At 49.1% G+C, this 24,776-nt stretch overlaps 1 protein-coding gene across 3 annotated transcripts in view; it reads right to left on the reverse strand.

Moving 5' to 3' along the window:
* TLN1 (talin 1) overlaps nt 1-24,776 on the reverse strand; it is a 750,278-nt gene that overhangs the window by 263,564 nt on the left and 461,938 nt on the right. For all 3 annotated transcript variants that reach the window (XM_078674421.1, XM_078674420.1, XM_078674419.1), the window contains exons 13-17: nt 14,792-14,868; nt 12,778-12,958; nt 6,827-6,940; nt 6,560-6,668; nt 4,945-5,153 (exon numbers count right to left, since the gene is read on the reverse strand). In XM_078674421.1, the coding sequence (XP_078530547.1) occupies nt 4,945-5,153; nt 6,560-6,668; nt 6,827-6,940; nt 12,778-12,958; nt 14,792-14,868 (690 nt within the window). The remainder of the gene's footprint in view (nt 1-4,944; nt 5,154-6,559; nt 6,669-6,826; nt 6,941-12,777; nt 12,959-14,791; nt 14,869-24,776) is intronic.

Here is a 24,776-nt window from a genome sequence, read left to right on the forward strand (position 1 = left end):
TATACGGATCAAAACTAGGACACCTCCTGACTCAGGACATACCTTTAGCGTAGTCGACACTTATTGAGAAAACAACCAGGTCTTCCACTGTTTTCTGAATAGCTGCAGGACTAGTTGCGAGCGTAAGGCAAGGAGTTCCAGGGCTTCCCTCCGCGGTGCAAGAACATTCTTCCCCCCACTTTGCTTTGCTTCTCCTCGGGACAGTGATTATATGCGCGGAGCTCCATCTAAGGTTCCTACAACAAATATACCTTGCGAAGCGATCTTGAAAAAAGGCCGGACGGGCTCTGTGAATGGGCTTAATTAAAATCCAGTGGAGGCCGTGCATTAGAGGAGAGATTGTTCCAAATTTGGGGACCTTCAATAATGATCTTGCTGCTGCAAGTTGCAGAGACTGAAGCTTTTTTTGTCAGATATTTAGCGGTGCCTAAAGATAGGCCATTGCAATAATCTATCTACAAGACGATGAGTGCCATCACCGCCGTCATATGTAGACCAAACGGAATGAAATGCAGAATCATCTCAAGAACCCTCAGCATAAAAACCCTGCTGAGGTCACAGCATTGATTTGTTCCGAGAAACATACTTTGGTGTCAAAGATGACACCCAGATGTCTTGCCTTCTGCACGGGCCTTGGTAAGGCACCCAACTCCAAGGGCCTCCAAGACACATCCCAAAAGGAGGTCTCTTTTCCAAAAAGCAGAACCTCTTGTTGTATCCGCAATATCACAAATGCATCTATGTATTCACATAAGATGTTGATGCACGTCTAAAGTTCCACGGAGGGGTTGTCCAAGGAAGATCTTGTGCATCAGGTGGACTGACTTAAAAGCAAAAGGTATCTTCACAGACTGAACATTAGTGACAAAGTCAGATCTACTACACACAAACCCTGCATTTAAAAATGAAGCAAATAAGAAAGCATCTCGACCAATGGAAACATTGGAAGGCCTCACAGGAAAGAGCACTCAAGAACTCCAATGAGGCATTTAAAAAATCTCTTCAATGGAAGAGAGAACTGGGGGTATTGAGTCAGGAGATACCACCGGTACACTGATGTTAAATCTTCCCTTACAAAATAAAACTAAACATTGAACTTCTGGGCTTCGGTTGGTGGAACTGTAAATTAGGCAGCGGGTGGAGGATACAACACATTCCTTATTGCTACGCAGAAAGTAGGACCTCAAAACAAATAGATTACGTGTCTGCCGATTAATAATGAAATTATAAATAAAAAAATAACAATGATCTTCCTCTGCAATCCAATGGATACTGAAGTACTTGATATCATGGCCAATTTTCTGAAAGTATTCTTAAAAGAGATAAGTAAAATCACATCCCTTAATAAAGTAACCGGAGGGTCACAGACCGTGTTGGATAATCAGTTTAAAGTGCGGTGTTGTATAAAGCAGATTACAGAAAAATAAGTGCACAGATTATATGGCGGTTAGCAATATCTGATTGAGATCAATTTCAACATGTGAGAAGAGTTGAACCACAAGATTCTATACAAGTTTTGGTATTAAATGTGTGTTTATTAGTCACATTCAATGGATCCCCAGGGTCTTGGTTGAAGATGATGCCTTTGCTGTTGCCAATGTTCCGCACGGTCAGGCGTGTTGATGTCACGCTTATTGGCCTCATGCAAGGTTACAGCGCAGTCGACGCAAGACATGGTTCAATGGACTCTGGAGAGTGAGCAAATATGCTGTGCTTAGTTTGATGTAGGAGATAATCTGTGATGTCTTCTAGGCACTAATATACGGCATCTTCGGCGGGTAGGAGCTCGGTTTCAGAGATGGGCAGAGGTTCCCTGCTGGTTGAGGGGACACGTCAAAGAGTGGATGATTTGGGGTCTGTGGAGGGTCAGACCCAGGGGACACTGCTATCGAAAAGGGTATGGAACAACAGGACTTTGTGCTCCTCAGTGATGCAAAATGAACACCAGGTGATCCTAGATTGCCTTCATGATTCCCAGAAAGAGGCGACGGGTGCCAGAGATAACTGGCTTGGCCCCACTCTACTAGGGTTGTGAACCGCCGCGGACTGTTTTTCTCCCAAAGACTCTTCTTAGCTCACTGCTCCCTTCAAATGACATCTTGGTAAAAGATATTTGAGATTGTTACTGGTGCTTTAGAGTGTTACTTGTTACTGGTGCAACACACCATTTAATGTCCCCTCATTTCCTTGGGTGAATTTGCAGGTTTTCATCACAACTTTTGATTTCCTAAACCACTCGTCTACACCGTCTTCCTATTTTTCTAATGAGTTTTCTATTTTTACATCATGTGCTGTGCAACTGAAGTAGCTTGTTTTTTCTGCTTGATTGTAAAACACGGCAGCTACACACATTCCTCTGAGAATTCCCTTGTCGCTCAGTGCAAGATATTCAAGGAAGCAAAATTACAATCAACTAAGTGTATTTGGTTGAGGAGTGTGTTCTATCGCGTAATGTGGCAGCTCACACACTCTTCGTATCGAGTGTGGAGCTCGGCTTCCCAAACTGCAATGTGAGTTCCTTGTCAAAGGTATGCCCGAAGCGCTTTCTTGTCAAGCGCAAAACTAAAGAACAACTAAAATGAAGCTCCAAAGCAGGGGAGCGGGATAAAACCTCCCTTCCACCCAAGCATATTATGGCCTCTGGCCAGGATTGTGGAGAGTCACTGCTCCTCTCAGCACAACCATGTGCAGCTGCAATCCACTCACAAATGATGCAGAGCGGAGTGTGGGAGGACAGCCAATCACTCAGCATTTACTACGGGATTTCCCCATGCAGTCTGAGAGTAGCATGGGGTAAACGGCACAGAGAGACATAGTTAGGAACTATACATGTGATGGAGAAAGTGAATGTGTGCGTCTGTCAGCAAAGGGAGACACAAGCGAGTGCGTCTGTAAATGTAGGAGATTTCCAGAGGTGTCCAAAGGAGGAGTCACCTATCTCGTGACTTCCAAAGACTTTCTACAAGAAAAACAAACCACAAACATCCGGGCCCAACACTAGTTGGCCATCTATAGGTTGCTGGCTGCCGGAGACAAAGGGACTTCGCTTCTGCAGGTTCGAGGTGGGGACAGGATGGTAGAGCTGGGGCCAAGTCAGTGGGCATACTCCTCTTCTTAGCTTTAGCACAGCTTTTTCGGTCCTTATTCTTCTTTTCTTAGTTGGTTCGTGTCTGAGGAGGCAAGGTTCGGGCTTGCCCTAAATACTAGAATTTGGGGCATTACAGGTAGGTAAAGGTTGGGCCCAATGGGTCCCTTCCTTGGGATGGGAACACCCCTTATGTGGGAGGGGAGCATATGCCTCACTCTGGTTGGCTGGGTCCTCCCATCTGCAAGATGGCGGGGACAGAGTTGTGCTTCACCTCACCTTCCCACCTGAGGAGCGGGTTTGGCAAAAGTGGGCACACCTCCCTCCCTCCCTCTCTTGATTTTCCTGCCGATTCTCCCACCTAAAGTGGGGGTCAGAACCGGTGGGGGCCAGTTCCTGGAATCAGCAAAAGGCCTGGGGAAGCTCACAAAGGTGGCAAGCCTTTGAAGCTTCTCCTTCATAGACCCTACCCATCCTGAGGGAGGAGGCACCTCATTCCAGGATGTGCATTGTTTCAGGCCCCCCGAGAGCAGCAGGCTCTCGATCTAGGGGTCCAGAAACATGTCTGGTGGTGGCAGCTGGTGAGCAGCCACTCAGCCTGGACACTATTAGGTCGTTTTTCAGGGGGCATCTCTAAGATGCCCTCTGAGTGAATTTTTCTTTAAATTCACCACTGGCATCAGTGTGGGTTTAATGTGCTGAGATGTTTGATACCAAACTTCTCAATTTTCAGTAAAGCCATCATGGTGCTGGGGAGTTCGTAATGACTACCTCCCAGCACCATATACTCCTAATAGCAGCACTGCACTTACAATGTCTAAGAATTGGCTTAGGCACTGTAGGTGTCCGGGCTCATGCACCTGTACCCTCGCCACTGTTATATTGCACCAGGCTAGAGGGGTGACTGATGTATGCCAGGGCAGTGAGTTGTGGGCATGGCAAACAGGGATGTAGGCCATGTCGACTCTACACGTTGTTCTGCACCAAAACACGCAGCCTTCAAAGGCAGTGTGTGAGTGCTGCAATAAGTGTTGCAGCTCTTGGGGGCCTTCTCTAGTCACAGTGCCCTGGGCACCTGTGGTACTATTGACCAGGGGCTGACATGTGGCCAGAGATGCCAATTGGGTTTTGTTTTCAATGCAGTTTTATGGGAGGAACACAGGCCCTGGGCACCTGATTTGCAGGAACCCAGGGCACACTCAGTCAAAGTACACCAGCGATTCAGCAACAAGTGGGGGCAACCATGCAGGAAGAGGGCACTTTCTCACATATGGCACACAGGGATGTGTGCCATGTCGACTCTTCACTTTGTTCTGCACCAAGACACGCAGCCTTCAAAGGCAGTGTGTGTGTCTCTAAGGGTACAGGGCCCCTAAGGGTGGTACAATAAGTGCTGCAGCCCTCAGAGTCCTTCTCTGGCCACAGTGCCCTGGGTACCTGTGGTACCATTTACCAGGGGCTGACAGGTGGCCAGAGTTGCCAATTGGGTTTAGGTTTCAATGCAGGTTTATGGAAGGAACACAGGCCCTGGGTACTTGGTTGGCAGATACCTAGGGAACACTCAGTCAAAGCACATCAGTAGCTCAGCAAAAAGTGGGGGCAACCATGAAAAAAGAGTGCACTTTCTTACAATAAAGTATAGAGGCAGTATGTTACGAGTCAGATATAACTGTGTGTGTGATTCACGGTTTTAGCGAGCTTGAACCATGGTAGGATGAGTTTACAAAAGGGGCACTCCTGCTTTCGGGGAACTCAAAGGTAGAAAAAACACAATGCACGGAGGTAAAAGTTCCACCAACATACAGCTCTTCACATCTCAAGAGACTTTACTGTCTGAGGCTTTCCTACGGGTCACTCACCTCAGCACTGGCAGGTTGAGCCGTCTTCAGCAGGTCAGACACCGCTCCCGCCAGGTTCTTTGCCGCATGCAGGAGCTGCCGCCCATTTCCACCCTCGTCTTCCATCAGCGCAGCCAGCAGCTTTACACCCTTGGACATTTCGGTCAAGTTGGAAGAGATGGTGGTGACCGCGCAGCCCACCGCAGTGTAATCTGTATCCGCTGGATCACCTGCAAGCAAGGTAGCAATGGGTTAGGCTCAGAGAAGTGCAACTTGGTCAGTCTGGCCCTGACAGTACGGGGGAAACTGAGTGACAGTATGGGGGAAACTGAGTGACTGCCCGTCGCAGGAGAGAATGTTAATAAAGAGCTCACAGCTGCTCAATCTTGGCCGGGGGAGTCAAGGTGAGAAAGAATGAGGCCTGGTCAGCAGAAAAATGAAAAAGGCACCCTCTGCCAGGCTCTGTAAAGCTGTGCTGCCTTCCCAAGCCATTGAAATGAATTTACATCACCAGCTGCAAACCTACTGGAAGCTTACCACCCGGTAAGAAAAGAGGCTCTGCCATGCCAGGCCTTTGAAAGCCACCTGGAGGCTTACCACCCGGTAAGAAAAGAGGCTCCGCCATGCCAGGCCTTTGAAAGCCACCTGGAGGCTTACCACCCGGTAACACGAGAGGCTCTGCCATGCCAGGCCTTTGAAAGCCACCTGGAGGCTTACCACCCGGTAACACGAGAGGCTCTGCCATGCCAGGCCTTTGAAAGCCACCTGGAGGCTTACCACCCGGTAACACGAGAGGCTCTGACATGCCAGGCCTTTGAAAGGGTCGGTGGCTGTAGACAGAGCCAGGATGAGACGAGCCACCTCCCTTCTGGTTCACATATATTATCTACATCAGCCCACAAATGTGGCTCTTCAGGGCCTGAAGACCCTGCCTGCCAATCACCCAAGGTGTTACACCTTCTAAAGCGGGCGCGGATGGCTGGTGATCAAGTGGCATGAAGAAGAACGCTCTAAAGCAAATAAAGAACAAACTCTTCTCTCAGTGAAGCAATAACAAATGTGTTCATATTAAGAGTCAGAGCTAGATTAGTATCACTCGACGCTCTGCCACCCAGACATGAAGGTGCTGTCATTAGGGCCTTTAGGTCCTCTTCTGAGAGGTGGTTACATTTAAATGCCCGATGGGTGACGTGTCCATTTACGAACCACCTTGCTTAGGTGTGGCCTAGAGGCCTCGGGGTCAGAACATTAGCAACGATGGAGCATCTCATGTTATCCAGCCTCTCTCCGCTATCCACCATCTATTCGATTCACTGACCTTGCGAACAGTGAAAGTAGCAGGCACAAATGGTGCATACCTTTCAGTGGTGCAGTAGAAGCTAGGACCATACTTCATGGACTTTACAGGGCTCGAAGACCGTTCGGACAACAAGAATCACAACACAGATGTTATTCACAGTCGCTGTGGTGGTTAATGAGGAGGAACTGGACCCCAAGAGCAAGCATCTACCAGTGAAACAGGTGAGAAGCAGAGGACAGGTCACCTTTCCTCACAGGGCAGGAGGGAGAGGCAGAGGATCACAGGCACGGACGTATGAAACAGGAGCACAGTATACATCGCAGTATTCGCACATACCTGCAGTCAGGTTCACCACCGAGGCTGTGCTGGCAGTAATGGCGTCCACCTGGGAGTGTATTTCATGTTTTGATTCATCCATCTTATTCAGACGCCAGTCCTTGGCACGCTGAAGAAACATTAAAAGCGATAAGTATCTGCCTTGCGGCCTTTGAAACCACCATCAAGAAAGCAATACAATATGAAGACAATGTGGTCTGTCCCAACTCGAAGCATCACCCACATGAAAATATTAAATTGCAATGAAAAAGATAGACGGGTACTCACAGAATCCGGTCCAAGGAGCGGGAGCGTGTCAAAGTCATCCAGCGTGGCCTGGGCGGCGTGCACGGCTTGCATGCTGGAGTTAATGGTGCCAGTCAGGGCTTGCTGAGCGGAGGTCTGCAAAAGAAGAGGGCAAGGTATGAATGGGGGCATCACCAGCTGATCAAACCAACCCGTCTGCCACCCCACTCCACATCCCCAGGCCAGGAGGCCCTTCATGAATCATGTGCTCCTCTCAAACATGGCTCAAAGGTAGCTAATTAGCATAAAGTGGCCCTTCTTAACATCTCTGGAAGCAATCTCTGGGCAAATTATTTTCTTAAAGGCCCAGGGCCAAGACAATCTCTTTGCAGCGGATGTGTCCAGTCACAGAGTATTTTTTTCACCGAGGAACCATGAAGAGTGCTGTGCAGTATCTCTAGAAACACAGAGCTCAAGCGCTGTCTACAGGACAAGCGACTACAATAGATGTCCATGTGGGAACGAGCAGAGATGACCTGATACAGGACTCCGGGCATCACATGGTGGCTGGAGGGAGATGGAACGAATAGTTTCTTACCTGTTGGTGTCGTTTTGCAGCTCTGGATTCACTATGCTGTAATTATTCCGCCATCTAGTCGTTGGGTCCGGAATTGTACAATTTCTTCTCTTCTTTTTTCCATGGCCGGTGGGCGCGACATACTAACATTTGGTGTCCCTCTGTGACGTCGACGTGCTTCCTCCGGAAGCTCCCACCTTTGGTTGGCATCTTTAGATTCCTTTTTTTTCCCCTTGTTCGTTCTTGTCTTCTTTATTTCTTCCTGCTGTCTCATCTTTCTGGCAGAGGTGGGTGGGTTCGCTATTAATCCAGAAAATTTTTCAAGCTGCACAACTACACCGACAGGTAAGAAACTATTCATTTTGCAGCGTGACTCTTTTCTAGATCCACTCTGCTGTGCATAGACTCTGTAGCGGTTTGCTAGTCTTGTGGTGGCTGGGTGGAGGGTGAACGCTGGTTTGTGAGACTTTTTGTCCTACGAGTGGTTCCTTATTCATTTGAATATTGACGCAGTAGTGCTTTGTAAATGTGTGCACCAAAGACCCTGTTGCTCCTTGGCAAATGACTTGAATAGGTGCATTTACTAGAAAATCTACTGTTCTTCCTTGTTGAGTGAGCGTGCGGTGCTACATGTAATGTTTGACCCTCCTGTTTGTCGCACAATCGTATGGCTTGTGCAATCCATCTTGCAATGGTATGCTTTGTGACTGTTCGTCCACAGTAACTGTTGGCAAATGATATGTTATGTTATGTTATCATGAGCTTGTAGAGCGCTGTATCACCCGGGGGTATCTAAGCGCTATCAGCGGACACACAACATCAGTAGGCACAGGGTGCCAAATCACAGAGGCCCCCACGCCTCCCCAAAAAGCACAGTCTTCAGCTTCTTCCTAAACAACAACAGGTTAGTTTCCTTCCTGAGTTCTGCTGGGAGGTGGTTCCATGCCGAGGGGACGGTGCTAGAGAAAGCTCTGCCACCCTTGGATGTAAGATTATACCGAGGGCATAACAGGTTACATGCCACAGCAGACCGAAGGGTCCTACTCGGCATATACCTTAAGAGCCGATCCTTGATGTATTTGGGGGCTGAGCCGTAGATTGCCTTATGCGCAATTCAGAGGCTTTTAAATTTTATTCTTTGGGCAATTGGCAGCCAATGTAGGCTGTAAAGTAGCGGCATCGCTCGGGTGTGCCTGGGTTTGTTAAAAATTAGCCTGGCCGCATTGTTCATTACAACCTGAAGTCTGGTCAGCAGGTTGTTTGGGAGGCCATGGTATAAGGAGTTACCATAGTCCAGCCGTGCCAGAATCAAGGCGGAAACAGCCAGCCTCATCGTGGAAAAGGACAGTAGTGAGGAGAGTTTCCGCAACTGGCGTATCAAGCCGACACAGATGCCCACCACAGATGATACCTGCTGTGTCATAGATAGTAAGGCGTCAATTTTGATGCCGAGGCTTTTTACTACTGGCGCTGGTTCTGGACGTGGCCCTAATTCAGCCGGCCAAAACTGATCACTCCATGGATTAGCAACTGTTGTAATTGCCAGGACTTAAGTTTTGTCTGGATTTATTTTTAAAGAGTTATCCGACATCCAGCTGATTGTAAATTTGAGTATGTTTTGCATTCTCAAATGAGCTTGAGCTGTGTCGTCAATCTGAATCAGGATCTGTGTGTCGTCAGCATAATTATAGACTCTACAGTCCATCCTGTTCAGTGCTGCGATCAGAGGCTGAAGATATATATTAAAAAGCAGGGGTGATAGAGCCGAACCTTGGGGCACACCGCAAGTCAACTTCACTGGTTTAGACACAAGGTCTGTAAGTTGAACTCGCTGCGACCGATCTTCAAGGAAGGACTTCAACCAGGCTAGGACTGTGCCCTGGATCCCTAGGTCCTTTATCCGCGATAGTAGTTGGCAATGATTAACGGTATCAAATGCCGCGGATAAGTCCAAGAGGATCAGGGCACATGTTTTTTTTTATCAGCCTTGAGTCTCAGGTCATCCAGCACGGACAGCATAACCAGTTCCGTGCTGTGGTGAGCTCTGAAACCCGCCTGATTGGGCTCAAGAAGGTGGTTACTTACCAGGAAGTGGGTAAGAGATTGCAACACATGCTGCTCTAGAATTTTAGCAAGAAAAGGGAGCTGGGAAATTGGCCTAAAATTCTTTAGGTTTTTTGGGTCGGCACCTGGTTTCTTAAGTAACGGGACCACTCTTGCCTCTTTAAAGTTGGAGGGCACATGTCCCGTCTCCAAGGAGTGATTCAGCAGCGTGAGGACTTTATCCTCCAATCCGAGCAATACCAGCTTGAAAATCTGAGGTGGGCAGGGGTCTGCTGGGGAGCCAGATTTCACCCGATTCAGTATGGTCGCTAAACATTCCTTGGTTAGGGCTGGTAAAACCGATAGGTTTTGCGTAGTTGGTCTGAAGGGGATTGGGAGGGGTTCAGTAGAGCATGAAAGGTTTGGGGTCTGACAGATTTCTGTTACCAAGTCCTTAATTTTATTCATAAAGAAGTTTTGAAAGTCTTTGCAGTCCTTTAAATTAAAGGAGGGCTTTGGCTCTTTAACTATGCGTAGATCATTGAGGACCTTAAATACTTCTTTCTGGGGGTTGGCTGCCAGTTGGATGGCTGTGTCATAGAATGCGGCCTTCCTCAAACTAATAGCTTTTTTATAGGACGCAAGCTGCAGAGTGTACGCCTCACGTGCAGTGGGCGAACGGGACTTCCGCCAAGCTCTTTCGCGTTGGCGAAGAACTTGCTTCAGTTCCCCAAGATCTTTTTTAAGCCATCCTGCAGCTTTGCCCTTGTCTCTCATTCTAATTTTGTGGACAGGGGCAACAACCTCAATAGCTTCCTTGAGTAAAGACTGCAAGGCGGCACTTTCCGTATCCACATCGTCCATCGGCGACGGGGGGTATGAGGTTTGTGATAGAGCGGTAATTAAGACATCAGCTTTAACCTGCTTCCAACTGCGCAGTAGTTTCCACTGTGACTTAACTTCCCGCTGTCCCAACAGGAGAGGAAAGTGGCCTTCAATCAGATAATGATCAGACCAGGGACATGGGGAGATCACCGGGGGTGCTAAAAGTGGGCAAGAGGACCAGACCAGATCCAAGGTATGGCCCTTCTGGTGGGTTGGCTCCTCTACCACCTGTGTAAGTCCCAGGAGCGTTAAAACTTCATCAAGTTGTTTTACCTGGCCGTCCTTCGGGGTAATTTCCCAGTGGAAGAAGTTAAAGTCGCCTAACACCACCAGCCCTTTATAACGAGTACGGAGGTTCTGGACCACCTTCAGGAACGGTTCCATGAACTTAACTGTTGTGCTTGGTGGGCGGTAGACTAAAAGAAAAGCCACACAGTCCGTAGGGGAGCAGAATTTCACACCAAGGACGTCAACACCTTCTATACTCTCTAAACATAGTGTTTCGGTTTTCAGAGTGTTTTTAAAGAGGAATGCGACACCACCCCCCCTCACATTATCTGGCCGGTTGGCATGGATAGCGGAAAAATTAGGCGGTAAGGCTGCCACTAAATCTGGAGTTGAGGACTCATTAAGCCAGGATTCGGTAACGCAGAGGATATCTACGGTATCCTCCTGCAGGAAGGAGAAAACCTCAAGACAGTGCTTCTGCAAGGATCGGGTGTTGAGCAGTGAAAACTTACACCCCTGCCTGCTCGCCTGTTTCAATGAAGTACCCTGGACGGAGGCTCTGATTGCTAACTCGGTGCTGTCCTTAGGTCTCAGGAGTCCTTCCCGCTTAAGTTTCAGTATTACCCTATCTGGTAGTGTGTAGGCAAGTGAATCACAGCGTAATAGCGACTGTCTGGAATATACCAGGGGGGAGCCAAGGGTCCTGGCCCCTGGGCCCGACCTGGCGCAGACGGGCTCACCTTTGGCGAGCCTTCGGCGCGCCCGCGGAGCGTCCGCTGCGCGCGTCCGCTGCACGACGGTGCCTCCATTCCCTTCAACTAGGAGTCACCAGGGAAGGCCCGCCTGCAACCCGTCCCCGGAAGTGCGTCACCAGGGGGGAGCCCAACTAGCCCAACTATAGGTCACTGAGCCCTCCACTCAAGCGGCACCAGCCGTGAAGAATAGTTTTGTTTTACTGTATTCTTCGGTTCTTTTTATGTAGTACATGATGGCCCTCGTGTCCAGGGTGTGTATTGCCCTTTCTGCTTGCGTCTTTGGGTTTTGGAAAAAACTTGGTTTTTGAATTGCTTGGTTTACGTGGAACTTTGATACCAGCTTTGGCATAAATTGAGGATCTGCTCTCATGACAATTCTGTCATTATGTATTTGGAAGTAGGGCTCTTGCAGTGTTAGAGCTTGTAATTCACTTACTCTACGTAGTGATGTAATTACCACTAGTGTGAGCATCTGCAGCGTTGCTTTGAGCATTGGTTCGAATGGTGCTTTTGTCTTTTGAGTGAGTACTACATTGAGGTTCCATGCAGGAGGTGGAATCCTTTTTGGAGGCGCTATTCTCTTTGCTCCTTCTAGGAATCTCTTGACCTTATGGGATTTGAAGAAACTCTTTCCCTTGGGTACGCTAAAATTGCTGCTTAGTGTACCCTTATAGATGTGTAGCTTTGTATATTCTGTAGTAAATATGTTAAGTATTTTAGTACTGTTGATTCTCGTGATCATCTTCCTTGTAAGTTTTTCTCTAAGGCACCATTGAGAGAATCTTTTCCATTTCGCTGTGTAACATTTTCTTGTTGTAGGTTTTCTCACTGCTCTGGGTACTGCCAGTGTGCTCTCTGGTCGTCTGAGGTCCTCAGGAGCTAGGCTGCCAGGCTTAGGGTCTCTGGTTCTGGGTGTAGCACCTTTCCGTTTTGCAGAGTTAAGAGGTCCTTTCTGTTGGGGAACTCGTGCATCGCCCCTCGAGTCCTCTCCATTATTTGTGAGACCCAGGTTTGTCTGGCCCACTGAGGTGCTAAGAGTAATAAAGTCATGTGGCTGTGCCTCCATTTGTTGAGTACCCTGTGTAGCAGTGTTATCCGGGGGAAAAGCGTAAGCAAATGTCCCTGACCAGTCCATCTATAGCGCATTCCCTGGAGACTGTTTGTACGGTTACCTGGATGCGAAGTGTTGCCATTTTGCATTGTGGGGTGTTGTAAATAGATCGATTTGCGGAGTTCACCATTTATTTAAATATCTTTTGAATTTCTGTTCGATTTATCGCCCATTTGTGGGATGCCGATGTTTGTCTGCCCTCAATGCACCGGACTACATGACTGTGGGCTCTTCCCAGAGGGGGCATGTGCCTTCAATGCACCAGATTACATGACTGCGGGCTCTTACCAGAGGGGGCATGTGCCCTCAATGCACCAGATTACATGACTGTGGGCTCTTCCCAGAGGGGGCATGTGCCTTCAATGCACCAGATTACATGACTGCGGGCTCTTACCAGAGGGGGCATGTGCCCGCGATGCACCTGGCCACTGGTAATCTGCTGCTGAGCCTGTGGCATGGATCCTTTCTCAAAGTTTTCTGGCCCTCCTGCGCCTGGGCGCATTATGCCAGGAAGGGCGACAGATCCAGTCTTCACCGTCTCAATGCGATTCTGGTGCTGCTGGAGAACCGTCGACCTATCGAGGAGCAAAAGAAAGGTAACTCAAGATGAGGAATGCGTTGGGAGCAGTGGGTGTACAGTATGGACAACAGGCTCATTACAAACCACTGGAGCAAGAGTGTGATATGCAAATGAAGAACTTTTCAAAGACAAATAATTATACTGAAGAAATGGGACCACAAGACCTCATGCCCCTTTGTGTCTTATAATACAGAGGGGTCGAAGACGAGAAACCCATCCACAATTGGGCAACTTGGGTAGAGTCCTAATTCAGCCATTGAGCACTTAAGCCTCAGTTCCAGGGCACTAAAGGAGAAACGTGTGGTTATGGCGCTTAGAAACAAGAGACACAGTGTCTCCTTCCCTCATCGGGAGTACGAAGCACAGACGAGAACACTTACACAGTCCACTAACTACCACACACCCTCAAACTCCAGAAAACACATTTCAACTCCTGCTCATTACCACTCCACACAGGCTTGATGCCTTCTTCATTACACGGTTCATGTCACATCTTGGCACAGCCTGAACGCCCTTCCTCTCACAGGCGACACCATCTATCGTGTGGCCGTGTACAGCAGGAGGGAGGAGGCCCTGGGGTTCTGGTAGTATATTAAATTCCAAATTTCTTCCTTTTAGTATAAAAGAATATTCACAATTCAAAGTGACAAGGTTTTAGTTCCAGGATGAATCCATCTTTCGTGGTGTTGCTGTGATCTGACACAGCAACACAGCGAAAGATGGATATACTACCAATAGACTGTATGACATCTGAATATTACAAACTAGCCTTGAAAAAGCCCTGGCTCAAACTGCCATATAGGGCGAAACGTGTCAGCTGTCCCCTTTTCTTACCATCCTGCCGTTAAACATGTTAAAAAAAAGAGTGAAATGGCTTCAAGAAATAATAAATGGAAATAAAATATCTTCCTTCACTAAACTCTAACTGGACTACTGTGTTGTGTCACAAAATAAAGGAACAAACCTAATGAAAAAACAGACAGATTGAAGGGAGGAACACATGCTTATACCCCTACTCCAATGGGTGCCATTTCCACTCTTCAGTTTAGTCTGCACCAAAACACGCAGCCTGCACTGGCAGTGTGTGGGAATTAAGGTGAGGGGTCTCTGAGGGTGGCATAATCCATGCTGCAGCCTTCAGAGGCACCCTCTGGTCACAAGCATATTCAGCTATCATTCTTCAACGTCCAATCATGCAGTATCTGCACTCTGTGACATCACATACTCCAGCCAATCTGACCATTCATAAGACAGCCAATAAACACTGCTCTCCTGCTCACATACCCTCTCAGTGGAGCACTCTTCGCCATCTATAAAGACTTCAGAAATTGTTATAAGTATTGACTTTTAAAAGTGAAATGTATTTTTATTTTAAAACATAATCACCTTATTGTGAAGATCTTGGTCTTACAATAAAACACAACGTGTATTTTTCTAAAATTGGTGTGGCTCTCCTTTTTTGAGTCGTGTGTCCATTAGTGGTCGATGTTCTGCAATAAATGTCTTGCACTCCCCTCTGTTAGGCCTAAGGCTGCTTGCCACACTACCTCTAACAGAGCACTTTGTGTTTTACATTGAGCGATGTACACTTTTGGGGAAACCCTGGACTCTGTGCCCGGTATAACCACCTAGTGGCAATATCATATACAGAATCAGCTTCCTACACTCCTCCTTTGACCGCCTGCTGGATTCAGGTTTTGAGCACATCCCAGGAGTGCAATCCAAAGAGAAGAAGTCTCACTAGAGACCAGGGAGGGGTTACAACCCAACTAGAAAAACAAACCACGTGTTAAAATACATGGGTGGCAAGGAAAAGTTCTGCACTTACTTTTTGGGAGAGACAGAGTCTTCGAGCATGGTGGATTCCTCATCGCCTTCCAGGCCAAAGTGGTCTTTGCTCTTTTTCTAGGAAGAAAGATACAAATCATTCATATGCATTCAGAACCAACAACAGACCTCAAATGCTTAAGTTGTTGCACCAAGTTGTGCATTAGCAAAGACAAGAGACAGTGAGACAAGCACCGTTGAATAGAAGAAGACAATGCGTGAAGTATCCCAAGTGGAAGGAACTGCTCATAATCTCTGAAACACCTCTTTCCAACATCCAGACATCCCAGGGCAACACGCTTTGGCTCTTGGCAGCTTACAAGCATCTGCTGTGCGAGGCCTAGGCCAGCTCCACAAAGGCTGGTATAGAGAGCGACTCAGCCCAGCAACTAAGAGGTGCTCCTGTGAGAGGCGCAGCCTAGAGCAGCAGACACTTATTGTGAGATAATCCTCTCCTCTAATCAAGAGGTAAGTCCAGATCAACAGAAGCAGTACTGTCAACAGCTCAGTGCAGCACATCAGAGCTTGCTATTGTGAGCCGCTCAGTACAGCTCAGAGGATTCTTTTGTAAGCCGCATGTACAGCTCACCAGAGGCTGCTATTGTGAGCTGCCCGCCCAACTCAAAGGATGGTTTTGTGACCCATTCAGCACAGATTAACATTTAATACTTTTATTGTGAGCTGCTCAGCACAGCTCATCAGAGGCTTCTATTGTGACCCTCTCAGTACAGCTCAGAGGCTGCTACTGTGACCCGTCCAGAGGATGCTGCTATGACCCGTTTAGAGGCTGCTTCTGTGACCCACTCAATACAGCTCATCAGAGGCTGCTACTGTGACTCACTCAGAGGCTGCTACTGTGACCCGCTCAATACAGCTCATCAGAGGCTGCTACTGTGACTCATTCAGAGGCTGCTAGTGTGACCCGCTCAATACAGCTCATCAGAGGCTGCTACTGTGACTCACTCAGAGGCTGCTACTGTGACTCACTCAGAGGCTGCTACTGTGACCCGCTCAATACAGCTCATCAGAGGCTGCTACTGTGACCCGCTCAATACAGCTCATCAGAGGCTGCTACTGTGACTCACTCAGAGGCTGCTACTGTGACCCGCTCAATACAGCTCATCAGAGGCTGCTACTGTGACCCGCTCAATACAGCTCATCAGAGGCTGCTACTGTGACCCGCTCAATACAGCTCATCAGAGGCTGCTACTGTGACCCGCTCAATACACATCAGAACAGAGGACCCTAGTAATTTTAGGATCAAACATAAGATAGACATACACTAGATAGTACATATGTCCTTTGTCCAGCCGGACAAGAATTTATTTTTGGAATATTATGTATTGGTTCATATGGCAAACATTTATACACAAGTGGGCACAACCTGTGACCCACAAAGAACAAGACAAAACAAGTGAAAGCAAATTATGTAAGGACGTTCAAGGCGGTCTGTACTAGTATTCAGTTTTTTACAGACTTAAATTCATTTTAGCAAACCATTGTAAAGCGTAATGTGACTTTGCAACAAACATATGGTGCTTTTAAGGTCGACGACGTTTCGATGCAATCTAGAATACATGCATCATCATCAGGACAAAAAATTAAATTAACATTTCATGTTTGTCTTGAGAACATATTCATAGCCTCTATGACATTTTTAAATAATGGCTGCGTGGGGACACGTGAGTTTCCGATAAAAAAGAACATGGATTCGGGTGTATACTTCACCGAATTTTAAATATCTATTCAGGTTGGTGCACCGCGTTGGGTGAAGTAAAAAAGTATTGTTACAGAGTCCGATGTGTACGTGCACGGCAGCGCTATGCTCCGGCGTTAAAGGGTTTTGATAACGTCTTGCTCGATGGCACGACGGATGGGGTTCTGGCAGTGATAGCTATAAAAATGTCATAGAGGCTATGAATATGTTCTCAAGACAAACATGAAATGTTTATTTAATTTTTTGTCCTGATGATGATGCATGTATTCTAGATTGCATCGAAACGTCGTCGACCTTAAAAGCACCATATGTTTCTTGCAAAGTCACATTACGCTTTACAATGGTTTGCTAAAATGAATTTAAGTCTGTAAAAAACTGAATACTAGTACAGACCGCCTTGAACGTCCTTACATAATTTGCTTTCACTTGTTTTGTCTTGTTCTTTGTGGGTCACAGGTTGTGCCCACTTGTGTATAAATGTTTGCCTTATGAACCAATACATAATATTCCAAAAATAAATTCTTGTCCGGCTGGACAAAGGCCATATGTACTATCTAGTGTATGTCTAGCTTATGTTTGATCCTAAAATTACTAGGGTCCTCTGTTCTGTATAATAGACTACTGCCCAAGGACCCTAGTGTTATTCCTTTTGGGTTTTCCCTTGTTTTGTGTAAAAACAATACAGATCAGAGGCTGCTACTGTGATTCACTCAGAGGCTGATACTGTGACCCGCTCAATACAGCTCATCAGAGGCTGCTACTGTGATTCACTCAGAGGCTGCTACTGTGACCCGCTCAATACAGCTCATCAGAGGCTGCTACTGTGACTCATTCAGAGGCTGCTAGTGTGACCCGCTCAATACAGCTCATCAGAGGCTGCTACTGTGACTCACTCAGAGGCTGCTACTGTGACTCACTCAGAGGCTGCTACTGTGACCCGCTCAATACAGCTCATCAGAGGCTGCTACTGTGACCCGCTCAATACAGCTCATCAGAGGCTGCTACTGTGACTCACTCAGAGGCTGCTACTGTGACCCGCTCAATACAGCTCATCAGAGGCTGCTACTGTGACCCGCTCAATACAGCTCATCAGAGGCTGCTACTGTGACCCGCTCAATACAGCTCATCAAAGACTACTACTGTGACCCGCTCAATACAGCTCATCAGAGGCTGCTACTGTGACCCGCTCAATACAGCTCATCAGAGGCTGCTACTGTGACCCGTTCAGAGGCTGCTACTGTGACCCGGTCAATACAGCTCATCTGAGGCTGCTATTGTGACCCACTCAGAGGCTGCTACTGTGAATCGCTCAATACAGCTCATCAGAGGCTGCTACTGTGACCCGCTCAATACAGCTCATCAGAGGCTGCTACTGTGACTCACTCAGAGGCTGCTACTGTGAATCGCTTAATACAGCTCATCAGAGGCTGCTACTGTGACTCACTCAGAGGCTGCTACTGTGACCTGCTCAATACAGCTCATAAGAGGCTGCTACTGTGACTCACTCAGAGGCTGATACTGTGACCCGCTCAATACAGCTCATCAGAGGCTGCTACTGTGACCCCTAGCTCATCAGAGGCTGCTACTGTGACCCGCTCAGAGGCTGCTACTGTGACCCGCTCAATACAGCTCATCAGAGGCTGCTACTGTGATTCACTCAGAGGCTGATACTGTGACCCGCTCAATACAGCTCATCAGAGGCTGCTACTGTGATTCACTCAGAGGCTGCTACTGTGACCCGCTTAATACAGCTCATCAGAGGCTGCTACTGTGACCCGCTCAATACAGCTCATCAGAGGCTGCTACTGTGACCCGCTCAATACAGCTCATCAGAGGCTGCTACTGTGACTCACTCAGAGGCTGCTACTGTGACCCGCTCAATACAACTCATCAGACGCTGCTCCTGTGACTCACTCAGAGGCTGCTACTGTGACCCGCTCAATACAGCTCATCAGAGGCTGCTACTGTGACTCACTCAGAGGCTGCTACTGTGACCCGTTTAATACAGCTCATCAGAGGCTGCTACTGTGACCCGCTCAATACAGCTCATCAGAGGCTGCTACTGTGACCCGCTCAATACAGCTCATCAGAGGCTGCTACTGTGACCCGCTCAATACAGCTCATCAGAGGTTGCTACTGTGACCCGCTCAATACAGCTCATCAGAGGCTGCTACTGTGACGCGCTCAATACAGCTCATCAGAGGCTGCTACTATGACCCGCTCAGAGGCTGCTACTGTGACTCACTCAGAGGCTGCTACTGTGACCCGCTCAATACAGCTCATCAGAGGCTGCTACTGTGACTCACTCAGAGGCTGCTACTATGACCCGTTCAGAGGCTGCTTCTGTGACCTGCTCAGTGCAGCTCATCAGAGGCTGCTACTGTGACTCACTCAGAGGCTGCTACTGTGACCCGCTCAATACAACTCATCAGAGGCTGCTACTGTGACTCACTCAGAGGCTGATACTGTGACCCGCTCAATACAGCTCATCAGAGACTGCTACTGTGACTCTCTCAGAGGCTGCTACTATGACCCGTTCAGAGGCTGCTTCTGTGACCTGCTCAGTGCAGCTCATCAGAGGCTGCTACTGTGACCCGCTCAATACAGCTCATCAGAGGCTGCTACTGTGACCCGCTCAATACAGCTCATCAGAGGTTGCTTCTGTGACTCACTCAGAGGCTGCTACTATGACCCGTTGAGAGGCTGCTTGTGTGATGAGCTCAATACAGCTCATCAGAGGCTGCTACTGTGACTCACTCAGAGGCTGCTACTGTGACCCGCTCAATACAGCTCATAAGAGGCTGCTACTGTGACTCACTCAGAGGCTGCTACTATGACCCGTTCAGAGGCTGCTTCTGTGACCTGCTCAATACAGCTCATCAGAGGCTGCTACTGTGACTCACTCAGAGGCTGCTACTGTGACCCGCTCAATACAGCTCATCAGAGGCTGCTACTGTGACTCACTCAGAGGCTGCTAATGTGACCCGCTCAATACAGCTCATCAGAGGCTGCTACTGTGACTCACTCAGAGGCTGCTACTATGACCCGTTCAGAGGCTGCTTCTGTGACCTGCTCAATACAGCTCATCAGAGGCTGCTACTGTGACCCGCTCAATACAGCTCATCAGAGGCTGCTACTGTGACCTGCTCAATACAGCTCATCAGAGGCTGCTACTGTGACTCACTCAGAGGCTGCTACTGTGACCCGCTCAATACAGCTCATCAGAGGCTGCTACTGTGACTCACTCAGAGGCTGCTACTATGACCCGCTCAATACAACTCATCAGACGCTCCTACTGTGACTCACTCAGAGGCTGATACTGTGACCCGCTCAATACAGCTCATCAGAGGCTGCTACTGTGACTCACTCAGAGGCTGATACTGTGACCCGCTCAATACAACTCATCAGAAGCTGCTACTGTGACTCACTCAGAGGCTGATACTGTGACCCGCTCAATACAGCTCATCAGAGGCTGCTACTGTGACTCACTCAGAGGCTGCTACTATGACCCGTTTAGAGGCTGCTTCTGTGACCTGCTCAGTGCAGCTCATCAGAGGCTGCTACTGTGACTCACTCAGAGGCTGCTACTGTGACCCGCTCAATACAGCTCATCAGAGGCTGCTACTGTGACCCGCTCAATACAGCTCATCAGAGGCTGCTACTGTGACCCGCTCAATACAGCTCATCAGAGGCTGCTACTGTGACTCACTCAGAGGCTGCTACTGTGACCCGCTCAATACAGCTCATCAGAGGCTGCAACTGTGACTCACTCAGAGGCTGCTACTGTGACCCGCTCAATACAACTCATCAGACGCTGCTACTGTGACTCACTCAGAGGCTGATACTGTGACCCGCTCAATACAGCTCATCAGAGGCTGCTACTGTGACTCACTCAGAGGCTGATACTGTGACCCGCTCAATACAGCTCATCAGAGGCTGCTACTGTGACTCACTCAGAGGCTGATACTGTGACCCGCTCAATACAGCTCATCAGAGGCTGCTACTGTGACTCACTCAGAGGCTGCTACTATGACCCGTTTAGAGGCTGCTTCTGTGACCTGCTCAGTGCAGCTCATCAGAGGCTGCTACTGTGACTCACTCAGAGGCTGCTACTGTGACACGCTCAATACAGCTCATCAGAGGCTGCTACTGTGACTCACTCAGAGGCTGCTAATGTGACCCGCTCAATACAGCTCATCAGAGGCTGCTACTGTGACTCACTCAGAGGCTGCTACTGTGACCCGCTCAATACAGCTCATCAGAGGCTGCTACTGTGACTCACTCAGAGGCTGCTACTATGACCAGTTCAGAGGCTGCTTCTGTGACCTGCTCAGTGCAGCTCATCAGAGGCTGCTACTGTGACCCGCTCAATACAGCTCATCAGAGGCTGCTACTGTGACTCACTCAGAGGCTGCTACTGTGACCCGCTCAATACAGCTCATCAGAGGCTGCTATTGTGACCCGCTCAATACAGCTCATCGGAGGCTGCTACTGTGACCCGCTCAATACAGCTCATCAGAGGCTGCTACTGTGACCCGCTCAATACAGCTCATCAGAGGCTGCTACTGTGACCCGCTCAATACAGCTCATCAGAGGCTGCTACTGTGACCCGCTCAATACAGCTCATCTGAGGCTGCTATTGTGACCCACTCAGAGGCTGCTACTGTGACCCGCTCAATACAGCTCATCAGAGGCTGCTACTGTGACCCGCTCAATACAGCTCATCTGAGGCTGCTACTATGACCCGTTCAGAGGCTGCTTCTGTGACCCGCTCAATACAGCTCATCAGAGGCTGCTACTGTGACTCACTCAGAGGCTGCTACTGTGACCCGCTCAATACAGCTCATCAGAGGCTGCTACTGTGACCCGCTCAATACAGCTCATCAGAGGCTGCTACTGTGACCCGCTCAATACAGCTCATCAGAGGTTGCTACTGTGACTCACTCAGAGGCTGCTACTGTGACCCGCTCAATACAGCTCATCAGAGGCTGCTACTGTGACCCGCTCAATACAGCTCATCAGAGGCTGCTACTGTGACTCACTCAGAGGCTGCTACTGAGACCCGCTCAATACAGCTCATCAGAGGCTGCTACTGTGACTCACTCAGAGGCTGCTACTGTGACCCGCTCAATACAGATCAGAGGCTGCTACTGTGATTCACTCAGAGGCTGATACTGTGACCCGCTTAATACAGCTCATCAGAGGCTGCTACTGTGACTCACTCAGAGGCTGCTACTGTGACCCGCTCAATACAGCTCATCAGAGGCGATGAGCTCAATACAGCTCATCAGAGGCTGCTACTGTGACTCACTCAGAGGCTGCTACTGTGACCCGCTCAATACAGCTCATCAGAGGATGATACTGTGACCCGCTCAATACAGCTCATCAGAGGCTGCTACTGTGATTCACTCAGAGGCTGCTACTGTGACCCGCTCAATACAGCTCATCAGAGGCTGCTACTGTGACTCACTCAGAGGCTGCTACTGTGACCCGCTCAATACAGCTCATCAAAGGCTGCTACTGTGACCCGCTCAATACAGCTCATCAGAGGCTTCTACTGTGATTCACTCAGAGGCTGCTACTGTGACCCGCTGAATACAGTTCATCAGAGGCTGCTACTGTGACTCACTCAGAGGCTGCTACTGTGACCCGCTCAATACAGCTCATCAGAGGCTGCTACTGTGACCCGCTCAATACAGCTCATCAGAGGCTGCTACTGTGACTTACTCAGAGGCTGCTACTGTGACCCGCTCAATACAGCTCATCAGAGGCTGCTACTGTGACCCGCTCAATACAGCTCATCAGAGGCTGCTATTGTGACCCGCTCAATACAGCTCATCAGAGGCTGCTTCTGTGACCTGCTCAGTGCAGCTCATCAGAGGCTGCTACTGTGACTCACTCAGAGGCTGCTACTGTGACCCGCTCAATACAGCTCATCAGAGGCTGCTACTGTGACCCGCTCAATACAGCTCATCAGAGGCTGCTACTGTGACTCACTCAGAGGCTGCTACTGTGACCCGTTTAGAGGCTGCTTCTGTGACCTGCTCAGTGCAGCTCATCAGAGGCTGCTACTGTGACTCACTCAGAGGCTGCTACTGTGACACGCTCAATACAGCTCATCAGAGGCTGCTACTGTGACTCACTCAGAGGCTGCTACTGTGACCCGCTCAATACAGCTCATCAGAGGCTGCTACTGTGACTCACTCAGAGGCTGCTACTATGACCAGTTCAGAGGCTGCTTCTGTGACCTGCTCAGTGCAGCTCATCAGAGGCTGCTAATGTGACCCGCTCAATACAGCTCATCAGAGGCTGCTACTGTGACTCACTCAGAGGCTGCTACTGTGACCCGCTCAATACAGCTCATCAGAGGCTGCTACTGTGACTCACTCAGAGGCTGCTACTATGACCAGTTCAGAGGCTGCTTCTGTGACCTGCTCAGTGCAGCTCATCAGAGGCTGCTACTGTGACCCGCTCAATACAGCTCATCAGAGGCTGCTACTGTGACCCGCTCAATACAGCTCATCAGAGGCTGCTACTGTGACCCGCTCAATACAGCTCATCTGAGGCTGCTATTGTGACCCACTCAGAGGCTGCTACTGTGACCCGCTCAATACAGCTCATCAGAGGCTGCTACTGTGACCCTCTCAATACAGCTCATCAGAGGCTGCTACTGTGACTCACTCAGAGGCTGCTACTGTGACCCGCTCAATACAGCTCATCAGAGGCTGCTACTGTGACCCGCTCAATACAACTCATCAGACGCTGCTACTGTGACTCACTCAGAGGCTGATACTGTGACCCGCTCAATACAGCTCATCAGAGGCTGCTACTGTGACTCACTCAGAGGCTGATACTGTGACCCGCTCAATACAGCTCATCAGAGGTTGCTACTGTGACTCACTCAGAGGCTGCTACTATGACCCGTTTAGAGGCTGCTTCTGTGACCTGCTCAGTGCAGCTCATCAGAGGCTGCTACTGTGACTCACTCAGAGGCTGCTACTGTGACCCGCTCAATACAGCTCATCAGAGGCTGCTACTGTGACTCACTCAGAGGCTGCTAATGTGACCCGCTCAATACAGCTCATCAGAGGCTGCTACTGTGACTCACTCAGAGGCTGCTACTATGACCCGTTCAGAGGCTGCTTCTGTGACCTGCTCAGTGCAGCTCATCAGAGGCTGCTACTGTGACCCGCTCAATACAGCTCATCAGAGGCTGCTACTGTGACTCACTCAGAGGCTGCTACTGTGACCCGCTCAATACAGCTCATCAGAGGCTGCTACTGTGACTCACTCAGAGGCTGCTACTGTGACCCGCTCAATACAGCTCATCATAGGCTGCTACTGTGACTCACTCAGAGGCTGCTACTGAGACCCGCTCAATACAGCTCATCAGAGGCTGCTACTGTGACTCACTCAGAGGCTGCTACTGTGACCCGCTCAATACAGATCAGAGGCTGCTACTGTGATTCACTCAGAGGCTGATACTGTGACCCGCTCAATACAGCTCATCAGAGGCGATGAGCTCAATCCAGCTCATCAGAGGCTGCTACTGTGACTCACTCAGAGGCTGCTACTGTGACCCGCTCAATACAGCTCATCAGAGGCTGCTACTGTGACCCGCTCAATACAGCTCATCAGAGGCTGCTACTGTGATTCACTCAGAGGCTGCTACTGTGACCCGCTCAATACAGCTCATCAGAGGCTGCTACTGTGACTCACTCAGAGGCTGCTACTGTGACCCGCTTAATACAGCTCATCAGAGGCTGCTACTGTGACCCGCTCAATACAGCTCATCAGAGGCTGCTACTGTGACTCACTCAGAGGCTGCTACTGTGACCCGCTCAATACAGCTCATCAGAGGCTGCTACTGTGACCCGCTCAATACAGCTCATCAGAGGCTGCTACTGCGACCCGCTCAATACAGCTCATCAGAGGCTGCTATTGTGACCCGCTCAATACAGCTCATCAGAGGCTGTTACTGTGACCCGCTCAATACAGCTCATCAGAGGCAGCTACTGTGACCCGCTCAGAGGCTGCTACTGTGACCCGTTTAGAGGCTGCTTCTGTGACCTGCTCAGTGCAGCTCATCAGAGGCTGCTACTGTGACTCACTCAGAGGCTGCTACTGTGACACGCTCAATACAGCTCATCAGAGGCTGCTACTGTGACTCACTCAGAGGCTGCTAATGTGACCCGCTCAAAACAGCTCATTAGAGGCTGCTACTGTGACTCACTCAGAGGCTGCTACTATGACCAGTTCAGAGGCTGCT

Source organism: Lissotriton helveticus, chromosome 2_1 (genome assembly GCF_964261635.1).
Source record: "Lissotriton helveticus chromosome 2_1, aLisHel1.1, whole genome shotgun sequence".
In the NCBI taxonomy this organism is placed as follows: Eukaryota; Metazoa; Chordata; class Amphibia; order Caudata; family Salamandridae; genus Lissotriton; species Lissotriton helveticus.